Source organism: Sebastes umbrosus, chromosome 16 (assembly GCF_015220745.1).
Source record: "Sebastes umbrosus isolate fSebUmb1 chromosome 16, fSebUmb1.pri, whole genome shotgun sequence".
Taxonomy (NCBI): domain Eukaryota; kingdom Metazoa; phylum Chordata; class Actinopteri; order Perciformes; family Sebastidae; genus Sebastes; species Sebastes umbrosus.
The window spans coordinates 21,537,746-21,551,570 of NC_051284.1; the positions used below are offsets into that span (position 1 = coordinate 21,537,746).

Below are 13,825 nucleotides of genomic sequence, written 5' to 3' on the forward strand. Positions count from 1 at the left end.
CATGGAAACATGAACTTGAAAATTAATAAAATGAGGTGAACATAAAGTGTAACAGTACAGTTTATCCATTTCTCCATTCACCATGTAGGCTATACTCATACATCAACTAAGTTAGTTGTGGCTATCTGCAAAGCCATGATTTCCACTGCAGGGCCCCTTAACAGCCACAGAGACATAAAGGGCCATATGCTCGCCTTCATTTGGAGGAGGAGGGTCTCCTATTTAGCTCACTTATATATTAAACCAGCATTTTAAAAGCTCAGGTTAAGCATTTGGATACAAATTCAATAAGCTGCATAAAATAGTTATGATTTCCTGAAGGGAAATAAAGTGTAAGAGCACAGTTTATCCATTCTCCATTCACCATGTATAGGCTATACTCATCTATCAACTAAGTTAGTTAGTGGCTATCTGCAAAGCAATGATGTCCACTGCATGCAGGGCCCCTTAACAGCCAGAGAGACATAAAGGGCCATATGTTCGCCTTCATGCGGAGGAGGGTCTCCTATATCGCTCACTTATATATTCAACCAGCATTTTAAGCATTTGAATCCTAAAATTCAATAAGCTGCATAAAATAGTTATGATTTCCTGGAAGGGGAAAACATGTTTTTTTTCTGAACATGCATTTTGTTTGAACTGCTGTTTTTCTCCTATAGCTCACTTATATATTCAACCAGCATTTTAAGCTCATTTTCTTTAAGCATTTTGATACAAATTCATTAAGCTGCATAAAATAGTTATGATTTCCTGGAAGGGGAAAACATGTTTTATTTCTGAACATGCATTTTGTTTTAACATGCTGTTTTTCTCCTATACTGGAGGTTAGATTTTTAACAAGCTACTATATCAAAAAGAGCCACAATAAAGGAACACAGGCTATTGATAACACAGAGCTCCTCCAGCACAAGCAGAAATCAGCAGATTGCTGTATGAGATCATCAATAATGAACGTGAAAACCATGTGCTGATTTCTTCCCTGCTCGCCTCTCAGCAGCTCTCATCCAGGATGGAGCGGTCGGTCGGTTTAGCTGCTGCTGGAGGATGAAAGCATGCATGCATGGAGAGAAGGAGAGCTACCGGACAGCCTGAGCAGGCTCTACTCACCTCTGTCCCGGGGGTTCCGTGAATTCACCGAGTCCCGTCGCCCCCTTCCCCCCCGGCGTGGTCGTGCGTTATGCTCCAGTTTTGCGGTGCACCTCCTCTTTTTTTTTTTTTGTTAATCCATCTCCAGCATCACCCCCAAAATCCAAAACACCCTCCTCCACTAATATTTTAGAGAGAGCGCTCCGGTGTGTGTGTTTGAGGCTATTCTGGGATGCCTTCAGGAGAGACTGGGAGAATGAGGTTGGATGGGAGTAAAGTAGGGGAGACCTAGGAGGGATGGAGAGAGAGGAGAGAGGAGGAGAGAGATGCTGATGGTGGAAAAGTCCAATTTGCGGCACTTGGCTGGTTCCTCCTTCCTTCCTTCCTTCCTATATTCCCTGGCTTCTTTTTGGAGAAGTGAAGAGATTCACGTGCGTCCAATTCCTCCTTCACTTTTGCACCTGCAAGCTTTCTGATTTTCCACAAATTTGTTCCCCCCCAAAAAAAAGCTTATTCTCTATGCAAAAGGTTTTCGGGTACGCAGTCCAGCTTCACATACATACACACACACACACAAAGGCATGGGGCTGTGGAGGAGGAGGAGGATGAGGAGAGGAGGAGGGAGGAAGGGGGAGGAGAGAGTGTGGTGTGTGTGTGTGTGTGTGTGTGTGCGCTTCTGGTGTGTGGGGGGAGGAGACAGTCTGGTCCATACATGCACACTCCTCTCTCCTCCTTTTTTACCCGCTGAATTCCTGTTTCGGGGCTACCACCGTGAGACAAGAGACCAGAGACAAAGGGGGGAGATTTTGGGAATGCGCATGTGTGCGTAAAAGCGATGGAGGGGGCGTTTTTTTTTTTTTTTTTTTTTTTTTTAAGATAACCTCTCATCTACGAGCTGGAGGAGCCAATTTCACTGTAATTATGATATTATAGGCTCGCTCCATCAGACGCGCTTGTTTTGACCCCTCTGGATGGAGACTGTGGTGGCTCACATGTCACCCTGTCTGTCTTTTGTTTACTCTGTAAGGGTGTGGCACGCGTCTGACCACTGTGGTGCATTTGGATTCCCTCGTGGACAAGCACAGACGCACGCACGCATCGTTTAATAGCCCCCACGTTGAGAAGAAGCACATTCACAGACACCTCTGCGATTCTCACTGACTCATCATGAGTGACATTGCGGCAATTAACATCAGAGAGAGTCTGCTGTGCAGGAGGTTGTGTGTCTGTGGTGTACATTTCGTGGTGGCTGAAGATGCTCCCTGTAAGAGATCTATATCTCTATAGCTCCCACAGTTATCAATTCTTAATGGGGCTTAAAAGTGATCCATTTAGCACCCACGTGTTTTCCTCTCACTACATTTTCCCCCCCTCTCTCTCATGTCAATCATTGTTACAACCTGGTGATGCATTAGTAGGGACACTTGCAAAAAAACCTATTTGTTTTACAGTTTTTTTCGAGAAATTTTACATTTTTTATATGTATTTCAAAATGACAGAAAAAAATGTAAAAATTACATGTTTCATTTGTGATTTATATGTAAATGGTCTTAGATTTACAGTATTTTTTGTAATCACAATCGTAATTATCTGTATTTAAGCTTTTCTTGATCATTTTTAAAGATAATTATTCTGTTTTTTAGAAGTTTATGACTATTTTAACAATTAATTTATGTTGGAAGAAAAGGATTTCATGGAATTCTAAAAATATTTCTTGTTAAAATACAGATTTTTTTTTGCAAAACTTCCGAGTTAATGTAAATTTGGGGTTTTGCAACGTAAAATTACATGTTTCATTTGTGATTTATATGTAAATGGTCTTAGATTTACGGTGTATGACTATTCTAAAAATAAATATATGTTAAAAGTAAAATATTTCTTGAAAAATTATATGCTAATTATATAAATTTTATATTTTTTATATTTTTACAGTTTATTTATGTTAATTAACGGACAGTATTTTTCTGTTTTTTAACAAACATTTTCTGGTGCCCCTGCTGCCGGAAAATTTCTGTCATTTTACACCTTTTTTTTACAGTGCATGTTAATAATCTGTGCAGACTAATTTGTGCAGAGCAGCAGGAGGAGGAAGTCCCTGCTGACCAACCTCCAATGGTTTTTACACTCATTCATGCATTTGCACACACAGGAGCACCCACCACCCTCACCGTCACCCCCGACCATCACCCCCACTCTCCTCTCTCCCTCTCCTCCTCTCTCAGTCTCTGTCATTTGGCTCGGTGTCGCTGCTCGGTGCTAGATGAATAGGGTGGGGGTGCCCCATTTTAGTGTTGATCCTGTCTCCGGTTGCCAGGGAGTTTCTCTGCTTCTCATGGGGTACTCCCTCGTCTCTCCTCTGTTCCCCCCTTCCTCATTCCCTGCACAGGGCCCCCCCACCACACTGACAGCACCACGCGCACACACCACCAACACCACCACCATCACCAATAACACCCACGGGTGGGTCACAGCTGGCAGGAGCTAATAAACTCATCACTCACAGTGCCTGGCTCCTATTTACCTACTAGACAAAGCACTAGAGAGAGGGAGGGAGGGAGCCATGTGAGGTGGAGGTGGATGAACACTCTCCTCTGCTTCCCACAGACTACTTATGCGCCTCTCAACATGGTGGATTTGGTGTAACAGTGCCTTTGAGATACAGAAATCGCCACAATTGTATTTTCTTTAACACTGAATCAGCACTCTTTTTTACTATTAATCGCAGTTGGATGGTAATTGATCGCCGGAGGGATGTACATTGGGGATTCTTAAGTTTGATTAAAATTCTTCCTAACTGCTCTTCAAAACATGTGACCCAATTATTTAGTCTGAGCAAAAAGGGCAGACCATCTCCATCATGCAGACACCCACACATGCAGCACATGTGCATGGTTCCAACGTGAATTGTATATGCACGAGGGCCTCTCCTTTCTTACAGTTGAGAATAGGTCATCATTCAATACATTTGTAATGTTTAAACCTGCAGTAGGCAGAATGCTTTAGGCATCATTGGGCGAAAAAATCCATAATAACCTTTCAGCATATTGTAATTCAAGTGTTCTGAGAGACTTCTGCACCTCCTCTTGGCTCTGTTTTCATGCTTTAAAAAATCTAGCCTGTGACGGGAGATTTCGGCCACTCGCAGGTCATTTCAGAGAATTTTTTCAGAATCATCTTGTAGTGTACTGTTTAGCTGTAAAATGAGAAAGTTTGTGACCCAGCTGCCATGTTGAGATCAGTTGAGGAAATACAAAGCACCGCTCACCATCCGGAGCAAACTTTCTCATTTTACAGCTAAACAGTACACTACAAGATGTTTCTGAAAACATTTGAGGCGAGAAATAGGCTTTACACTAACAGAATATTGATTCCTATTTGATCAGCGCTGCCTAGTTTGACCGTTTGATCGGAGTTTGCGAGTGATTGACAGCTACCTCCGTTGAATGAACAGCCAATAGGAACTCTCTCTCTCTGAAATGACCTGTGATTGGCCAAAGTCTCCCGTCACGGGCTAGATTTTTTAAAGCCTGAAAACAGAGCAATGAGGAGGTGCAGAAGTCTAGTTTTCTCTCAGAACACTTGAATTACAATATGCTGAAGGGTTATTATGGATTTTTTGCCAATGATGCCCAAAAATATTTTGCCTACTGCAGGTTTAATATGTTTGCATGTGCTTGAATGTGTACCCCAGGAAGATTAGCTGGTTGCTATGGCACCAATTAATGTCGATCCTTGATAAAATCAAATGGTATGCATGGGACACACATCCATCCATGCACATATAGTAAATGCAGGCTGAGGCACACACTTCACATAGTGTTGCATGATGGGTAGATCTCTGCATGTCGACACATCCATCTATGAAAGCCCACAATTTTGCAATTGGATTCCAATTGATTTTTTTTTAACAACCCCTTCAGTGCACCCCGTCACCTGACAAAGAGCCCATTGTTTATTTTATTACAACAAGGAGAATCCAACCACGTGCGAGTGCAGAGAACATGTGATTGATTGGCTTTATCACCGTGCGATTATCTTCACTTCATACAATGTGGTCGATGCACCGGCACTAAATCATCAGCATGCTACACCCATCTCTCTCTCTCTCTCTGTCTCATCCTCTTCAAACATCCCACAGGCTGTTAGCTCTCATCTGTACAGGAGAATTCTATTTTGTGGTATCAATTTCCATCCTTCCTTCATCAAGTGTCACGTTTCATTTAAGCACTCAATTGTCAGTGTTAGATGGCGTTTTAAAAGAGTATTAATGTAACTATGATTGTGTGGTTAAGAAAACACACAAGATTATGGATCAATACAGATGGAATGTGTAACAATGATTTGCTCTGCTATGTTATCTAGGCCACCGCTACATGGGGTGACTCAAGTGTGACTGACTACATGAGGGGCACACACACACACTCAGATGATACATGGCTCGCTATCTTTTAGATCAAATGATTGGAAATGAGCGCATGTATCTGTCACACGTTCTCAGTGAAATATCCATAATCTGATTGTCTGCAGGTATCTCCGCTCCTACATTCACGTGCCTGTAGGGACGGGTTCAAGTGCCTCTGTGTGGTTGAAAGCTGTCATTACATGACAAGTTAAACAATACTCTTATACCCTCAGGTGGAGTGGTGCTCACACCTCCTCCTCAGGAACAAAGGCATCTCTTAGTCTCTGGGTTTTTGCCAACAAACAACAACACCTGTGATTCAAACCTCACTTTTTGTGCAGCAATCCCACATTTGACTTTGGTTGGACTTGTATAATGTAAATTAGAGTAGATATCACTTTGTAAAATGGATTTCAATAAATTACAATGTGATACAGACAAGATAAGCACCATAATCATCCACAAGTCCCGCATACTGCATCTTAAGTGCTTTATGGTAACACATTGTTATAGTGTGTGTAGATTTATTCATTCAAGACTGATACTTTAATACAGCTGATGTTATTCTGGATTGTATTGCACCGTGCATTTCAATGTGCAGCAGTATCTGACTGTCCTGTTTTGTCAAAATGTTCACATTCCTATTTCTTTTGTTCTAAAATTGCAAAAGGTAGTCGCAGATCTTTAAAGTTGCTAAATGCGAAATTGAGAGCATATTTATGCAATATATCTCATATTGATGCTGAAGCGTGCCTTGTGCTATATCTAACGCCGATGGCTGCGACAAAGCGCCGGTATTTGACAGCCTGGGAATGAGAATGGGCAGACGGTTTATTACAGTCCTGTAACAGCCTCAGATACCAGATTTTCAGTTTTTTGTCAGAGCGTTTGATTTATTGATTGCTGTCGGGATATAACATATTTTAACAGCACTACCAACCCTACCTTTAATTATTAATAATAATTTTGACTATTTCTTTTATTGTCAGCAAAAGGTATCATGTTCCTTTAAGAACCTGACAACACTTTACTGGGACCCGTCTCACACCAGTAACTCGTTACCAATTAAAGCTCATCAGTGTTGGGGCAGATGTTCTGTTTTACACTCGTGATGAACTGAGAGGTTGAAATGTCTACGATCTTGCACATTTAGCTACACAGCAGTGCTTAATAACACATTTTATATTGGCGCTTTTGACTTTTACGCCAGTGTCATTTGTGGGAAATTTGTGTTCTTGTACTCACGTATGAAGTGGCCTTGACAATTTTGGATGAAACTCTACCTGCAAAAATCATTAAAACAACATTTGATTTAATGATCACACACATATGCAATGCAATTAGTGGATTAATGGATTTTAAATGAAAGTGAAAGTGATTTGGACAATGTGCCCATTGAGTTCACTTACAGCGTATTATCCTTAGGAGGTCAAAGCTGCATTGTCATTGCTTTCTGCAGTTCACACTGAAAACATGAGATAATGCAAGTAAATAAGTATATAAATGTTTATTTCAAAACATGAGAATGATCATTATGATAAAATTCAATAATATGCTGATACAATTTCTTTATAAGGGGTAAATTTAAAAGTATTTCTTTAAATATCCAGTAGCACAAGCTCTCTCTCTCTCTCTCTCGTTAAAGACTTAAAATATATATTTTTTTCTTCTCATAGACACCATGGTATGTGAACACAACCACTTCACACCACAGCAAAGTTTGAAACGTTTAAATGTACATCGGTACCGTCATAAAAGCCTCAAGTTCTGGTTCAGTAATATCAATGTCTGCGTCTCAGACCTGTGGGCCGTTTGAAGTCCCAACACCTGTTTAAAGATTGAGTACCACAATACTTTTAGGTGACATTGTATAGTGCCGGAGTGATTTCATAAAGGCCTTATTTCCCCAGGTCCTCTGTTGCATGAGAACAACAATTTCCGTCTGTCATTTTTATTTAAGTTGTTTTGTTGGAATAAAACCTCAATCATAAACTCTCCATTGTCCATAGCCGCGGGAAGCAGGGAGGCAGCTCCCTCTGGTGGTTGACTGAATAACTGAGTCCCAATATAGTCGACCTCCAAAGGGCCTTCTCTCTTCATCATTGAACTTACTTCACTTTTTTTTAGCAGAAAGCAAAAAAATTATGCTTTAACTGAGTGGAAACGGTGTAAAAATGTACATCTATTTTAATGATTAAAAAAAACAAAACAAGAAGCAGCGTGAGGTTTCATTTATCGGAGCTCACTCAGATCAGCAGGGAGCTAGTAAACTGTAATCAGTGTGAATTCATGCGCAGTACCGTCACTGTTGCCAGACTCATGATAAGTTCCTCCAGTAATGAATACAGGGTGAGCAAACTCATTCAAAATTGATGGCACTTGTTTACTGGCAGATACGCAACTGTTTTGAGTCGACGGTGATAATTAAAGGTTCGGTGAAATGACTTTGAGATTGCAATTTTGTTCTGTTGTTTTGCACGGCTCCATGTAAACACGATGCTGGATTGTAATTAAAGACAGCCTGAAGGGGATATAAAGAACTGCCATCTTTAAAATTATGCGACCTAGACCAGTGGTTCTCAAACTTTTCGATCTGTGATCCCCCAGAATAATCAGGTTGGTGGTCTCTGTTGGTTTATTTTTAATGTGTAATTTTATTTTTTTTCTCCTGACCCCCAGGTTGAGAACCGCTGATATAGACAACAGCTACAACTACACTACAGCACTTTAGAAAATTGAAACAGTTTTGAACACGGACACCCAAATAACACACCTCTGACCCATGTTGCTGCAGCTGGTGATGGACACATTAAATGTTAATGTAATCCTGCAAGTACTGGGATGGGTCACTACCCAAAAAACACACTATACAAGAAAGAGCCATGATTTTAATTAAAGGGGTACTGCAGTGATTTAGTATTGCAGTTCCATAAAGTTTGTTGAACTGACAAGAGTCCTGACATTTAGTCTATAGCACTGGTTCCCAACCTGGGGGTCGCCAACGGGGGGGGGGGTAGTGAGGCCTTCTTGATTTTAAGAGGGGCAAGACAACCTTTTTTAAAAGAAAAAATGAATATATACATTTGGCCTATATCTCAGCATTTAATTCATTTCTGTGAAGAAAACTAAATTAAATTGTTCTTCTTAAAGTTTGGATTATTATTTTAAAATATAAACTTTAAAAAGGTTTCACAGGATAAGGGCACGGTGAAGACCTGAACACATTCCCTCATCCTGCATTAGAAAAGTACGCAGTTAAACAACCTAAGAGCTAATGGAACAACGGCCAAGCATCAGGGAAAAGAAAACACTGAATTTGTCAAAAAAATAATGTATGTTTGATTGTTAAAATTTAAAAAGAAATACATAATACAGACAGAATTCTATTAAAAGTTCCTAAAAATAATAGTAAAACTCATCTCTGTTGTAATATTCACAGTAAAATAATCTGCTCAAAATTCATCCAAATCGCTTTACACAAACCTCCTGCACTATTTGGGTTAATTGTAAAGTTAATCAGCTGTACTGTTATTTTCATGCACTGAATATAATATGAAAGATCCATAAAATATGTCACTTAGTTAGGGGTCATCAGTTTACCCGATGGGATCCCCTGAGGAATCCTACATTTCCCCACAGCATCTTTTTATTACACTTGATGTGGAGGAGGGTTAAGCCAACTTAAATACAGCTTTGTGTTTAAAAAAAGATTCCTTACAAAGCTGTGTAGTCTCCAAATTATTACTTGTCACCAGGGATTTGTTTTCTCAGACTTAAAGCTCATTTCAGAGCCACAGATGACATTATATTACTGTTTTCACAGACTGAGTTATACCCCTCCTGACACTGGCGTTGCCCTTTATGAAAGACTGTACTGTATCGTATTATGTCCTTTGCCCATAACGACACAATGTGGAAAAAAAAACAATTTAAATGGCATGATACTTTGAGTTAACTACACCTGGCAGCCATAAAATGGGCTTGAAGTGTGTATCTGGGTCTAAATGACTTGAATCCATTCCACTACAGACAGTATAACAACACATTAAAGTGCATTTTGATGCCTTAGTATCTGCTTTTATGCAGGAACCATCACACACAGAGGAAAATTACCATCTCAAAGCGTCTGTTTGGAAAAGGCTCACACCTTTTTAGTTCTGACACATTTTACGAGGGTGGGATTTTGCTATAAAAATATCCAAAAATGCGTTTTTGACACAGCGGTATTAGTGTTGATAGCAGGACAATACACACAAGGATACAGGTTATCAACACACAAAAGGCTTTTTTTTGTTTTTTAAATTTCATGGGATATTTAGGTACATCGATTCAGGTCTGTACCACTCTTTCTTCACAGTTTTCTTCCTTTATCATTCACATTTTTTGGGAAATTATTACTTGAATTACTTAAAGTATATTGTTTTATTTGCATCGTTATCTCCTGCGTCTGGCACTCGGTTAACACAGATGTTTCATGTGTATTTTCAGATAGTTTTGATTGTTGTTTTTAGATTTTCCTGTGCTCTCGTCGCTGATATCTCCGTGTGCTTGCAGGCCTCTTTAACCAGTGAAACGGGTCATATTTTTACTCAGCTGATAGGCTTGTGTTTGGTTGATGGTTCCTCATGTGAACCACAGGTCTCCCCAACAAGCACAGCGACTTTAGCGTTGTCAGATTACCCATATTGTCATGGCTAATCCCAGTTTATTCTGAGCTGGTTCTTCTGAGATTTAGCTGAAATTATATTGGCTTTCATTCCACAAAGATTACATTGCTTATTTATGATATCATGGATGACGTAGATATTTTACTAGTTTGTTAAAGTCTTTTTAGTTGTAATTTTTAAGCGAGTGTGGAAATAATTCTGAGTGTGAAAATTATTAGGTTGCAGTAAGTAATGGTGTGAGTTAACATATACGGTCATTATCCAGCAAGCGTCCCCTAAACTTTATCCAACTCCAACAAAGCCATCTTCCCACGGCTATGCAAGTACCGACTGCGCCACTCCCTCCGCAATCCCACACGTCAGGAAACACGATCAAGTCCCGCTGCTTACACTTGATTGGTTGGCTTTTGTCCTCTCCAAAGTGTTCAGAGTGCGTGATAGGTTAACCATCTGTCTGTCCAGGCTAGAAGTGTTCCGCGATTGGGCGGTTATGTTTCCGGCGCTTGGTTGGTTGACTCGATTTCTCTCCAAACTGGTGGAAGTGCGTGATTGGACAGTTCTTTCTCCAGTCAGAGTGTTGACAGAGCGTATCTGGTTGGCTCTGCCTCTGTCCAAACTGTTAACTGTGTTTAATTGGCTGCTCCGCCCGTGCTCCAGAGTCCCGGGACCGCCTGATTGGTTAGCCCTCCCTGACTGTTGATTGTTCAGGGTTTGCAGTTGGCTGGTCCTGTCTCTCTCAGGGAGTTTGGGCTGAGTGGAGCTACTTCTGTCTGTGTTAATAGTTTGTATCCTCTGTCTGTCCCTTTCTCTCTCCAGACTTGTGTCCCTGCGTACAAGTCCGCTCCTCTCTCTCTCCAGGCTGCTCTGGATCTCTGCTCTCCTGGCCAGAGCATCTCTCAGCTGGCTGCGGAACGTCTCGATCTTCCCCTGCAGGTCCTGGAGCTCCCCCTCCCACAGGCTGGTCTGAGCGGCCCTGCTGCCCAGGGGAGTGAGCACCAAGCCTGCGGAAGCCAGTGAAGAGACAGGCCCCCCGTTAACATGGAGGCTAATCTGTGGAGGCGAGGTAAAACACCCCAGGCTGCCCAGCCCCCACCCTCCCAGGCCGAGGCCAGGACGGCCGACCATACCAGGCCTGCCGCGCACCGAGGCGGTGTGTGTGCGCAGGCGGTAGCTGTGGAGGGTCTCCAGGTCGAAGTGCACACGCTTCTCCTTGGGCTCGTGGGATGGCGAGGAGTTACAGGTGTCTCCAGCTGTAGTGGAAGCAGGGAGGGAGGTGGGAGGAGATGGGGGAGGAGGTTGATGCTGCTTCCTGTGTAGGGTGCAGTTCTCTGAGATACAAGAGGAGGGGCTAGTGAAAGAGAGGAAAATCACAGCAAAGGGCATATATCCAGTGAGATATACTGTACAGCAGTATACATGGATACATTTTCCTATAAGCAAACACAAAATATATACTGTTAATGGGATTATCTAGTGCAGACTAAGCAGTACTATCTGACTTAAAGGGGACATTTCATGCTCATTTTCAGGTTCATGCTTGTAGTTGGGGTTTCAACTAGAACATGTTTCTTTATGTTTATTTGTATTTTAACGTTAAAAAACATACTGTCTGTCTAAATATACCTGTATTCGCCCTCTGTCTGAAATGCTCCGTTTTAGCGCCTGTCTCTTTAAGACGCCCTTCCGAAAAAGCCCAGTCTGCTCTGATTGGTCAGTGTTTTCCAGGTATGTGCATCTGCTCTATCGCCATCTTCACAGCGTCACTGCAGCCGGGGGACTCACTGTGTGTGTCAACTACACAGAGTTTAGCAGCACTTCTACCGGCGACCTTATAGTTGTGACATCACAACCTTACGGCAGTCCTGACGGCTCGTTTAAAAGACAGTTTCTGAATATGGGATGTGTGCATTTCTCCGTGGATTGAGCGTTTTGGTACTTTCCCAGTATTTCTATAGCACCTAGACCTGTTTTATAATCAAACTAGAATTACCGCTTTGCAAATTGTATGCCTCTGCCAACCAGTCAAGTGTCTGTTTACATCCATGTCTGTCCAAAATGTCATCACTTTTGTGTGAAATCGTCATAATTAGCATATGAATTCTTGAGTTATGGCCAAAAACGCATTTTGTGAGGTCACAGTGACCTTTGACCACCAAAATCTATTAAGTTCATCCTTGAGTTCAAGTGAACGTTTGTGACAAATTCGAAGAAATTCCCTCCAGGTGTTCCTGAGATATCACCTTCACGAGAATAGTCCGGACGGACGGACAACCCGAAAACATAACGCCTCTGGCCACGTCTGTCGCCGGCACGGAGGCATAAAAAGACATGGAAAATCGCACTTTCTACAATGTGGGACCTTGTTCTTGAAAGTGAAAAAGTCTGAAAGTGTGGCTGTTTCAACCTGTTTCTAATACAAATTGACTTTTTCTTTTTTAAAGTTAAAGTCTGACATTTTGGGAAATATGCTTCTTCGCTGTCTTGCAGAGAGCTAGATGAGAAGATTGATAACCGTCTGTACGGTAAATATTAAGCTGTCAGCAGCTGAGAACGGATTAAACAAACAAGATAGAACGTGTTAATTAGAGAAGTGCTGGTAGGCAGATTTTGTTATCTTTGGACGGAGCCAGGCTAGCTGTTTCCCTCCGTTTCCAGTCTTTATGCTAAGCTAAGCTAGCCGGTCGCTGGCTGTAGCTTCATATTTAATGTACAGACATGAGAGTGGGTTCTCATCTAACTTGCAGCAAAAATTGAAAAAAAAAAGTGTGTTTTCCCAAAATGTCAAACTGTTTCCTTTAAGAATTTGTATAAATTAGAGGTAGTTTCTTGACAGAAGACAGAATAAGGCAGATGTTTCAACAGAAGAGTGATGTGTAATCCTAGAAAACTCTTGAAACAACGTCTTGCCAGACGAATCTAGTGTAACTTGTTTAATCTTGATGTGCTTGAACTGGCTTATTCTGATTTAATGAAAGGTGACATTTGAGTGTGTAGATGCAGATGAAGTCAGTTAGTGACTTCATTACTTTTGGTCGAGGTCCGTCAGCTCCTTCCCGACATCCTCATATGTGGTGTGGAGGGCTCTGTGGATTTTCTGCAAGAAAAGAAAAAGAAATATAAGAAAACTACTGATTAGTAAGTTGAATCTTGTCATCACTTCATCTGCTCTGAAATAAATCAGGAGAGATTTGAATTTGTAAGACCCATTATTCTCCCAGTCGTACAGAACACTGGTGACTACTAGCTATTCCTTGCAAATCCTGCTCTAGTGCTCCTCTGAATAATTCAATTAAACGATTGTAAATTCAGCGAGAGACAGTTCTTCTATGCTTAAAACTTTAAGAGAGGTTAAGGTATCAGTTAAGCCCTTTTTGATTTAGGTACCCAAGTGAGTAACCACTTACCCACGTACCCAAGTTAGAAGGTATGACTCTGCTTTAATTCTTGCTGATATATATGCCCGAAGATATCTGAGGGGAAAGGGAGACTCTCACTCTAGCTGGGGATTATCCTGAAGGACTAACTCAGATGTCATCCTCTCAGATAACTGAGCTGGGTGGTGATGAATGCTAAAGGCTGCCCGGGAGTGGTTGCCCTTTCAGAGGAATGTAACAAACAGCAGTCTTGATGTCCATTATTCACTCAGAAATATCGCCACAGGCAGCTCATT

The 13,825-nt window shown here is 41.4% G+C and overlaps 2 protein-coding genes across 5 annotated transcripts in view; both read right to left on the minus strand.

Moving 5' to 3' along the window:
- plppr3a (phospholipid phosphatase related 3a) overlaps positions 1-10,584 on the minus strand; it is a 29,116-nt gene extending 18,532 nt beyond the window's left edge. Inside the window, exons 1-3 of one of the 2 annotated variants that reach the window (XM_037746601.1) lie at positions 10,546-10,584; positions 6,898-6,953; positions 6,734-6,771 (exon numbers count right to left, since the gene is read on the minus strand). The gene's annotated coding sequence lies outside the window, so the exon portion shown is untranslated. Of the gene's footprint in view, positions 1-1,107; positions 2,446-6,733; positions 6,772-6,897; positions 6,954-10,545 lie in introns of those variants that run through there. The other variant, XM_037746600.1, reaches the window with a different exon arrangement.
- The window catches only part of grin3ba (glutamate receptor, ionotropic, N-methyl-D-aspartate 3Ba), a 91,150-nt gene continuing 87,198 nt past the window's right edge, over positions 9,874-13,825 (minus strand). Inside the window, exons 11-13 of one of the 3 annotated variants that reach the window (XR_005203581.1) lie at positions 13,182-13,249; positions 11,283-11,483; positions 11,029-11,156 (exon numbers count right to left, since the gene is read on the minus strand). Coding sequence is in view for 2 of the 3 variants with exons in the window: in XM_037746598.1 (XP_037602526.1) it covers positions 10,528-11,503; positions 13,182-13,249 (1,044 nt within the window). In the remaining variant the exon portion in view is untranslated. Of the gene's footprint in view, positions 11,504-13,181; positions 13,250-13,825 lie in introns of all 3 variants that reach the window. The other 2 variants (XM_037746598.1, XM_037746599.1) reach the window with 2 other exon arrangements.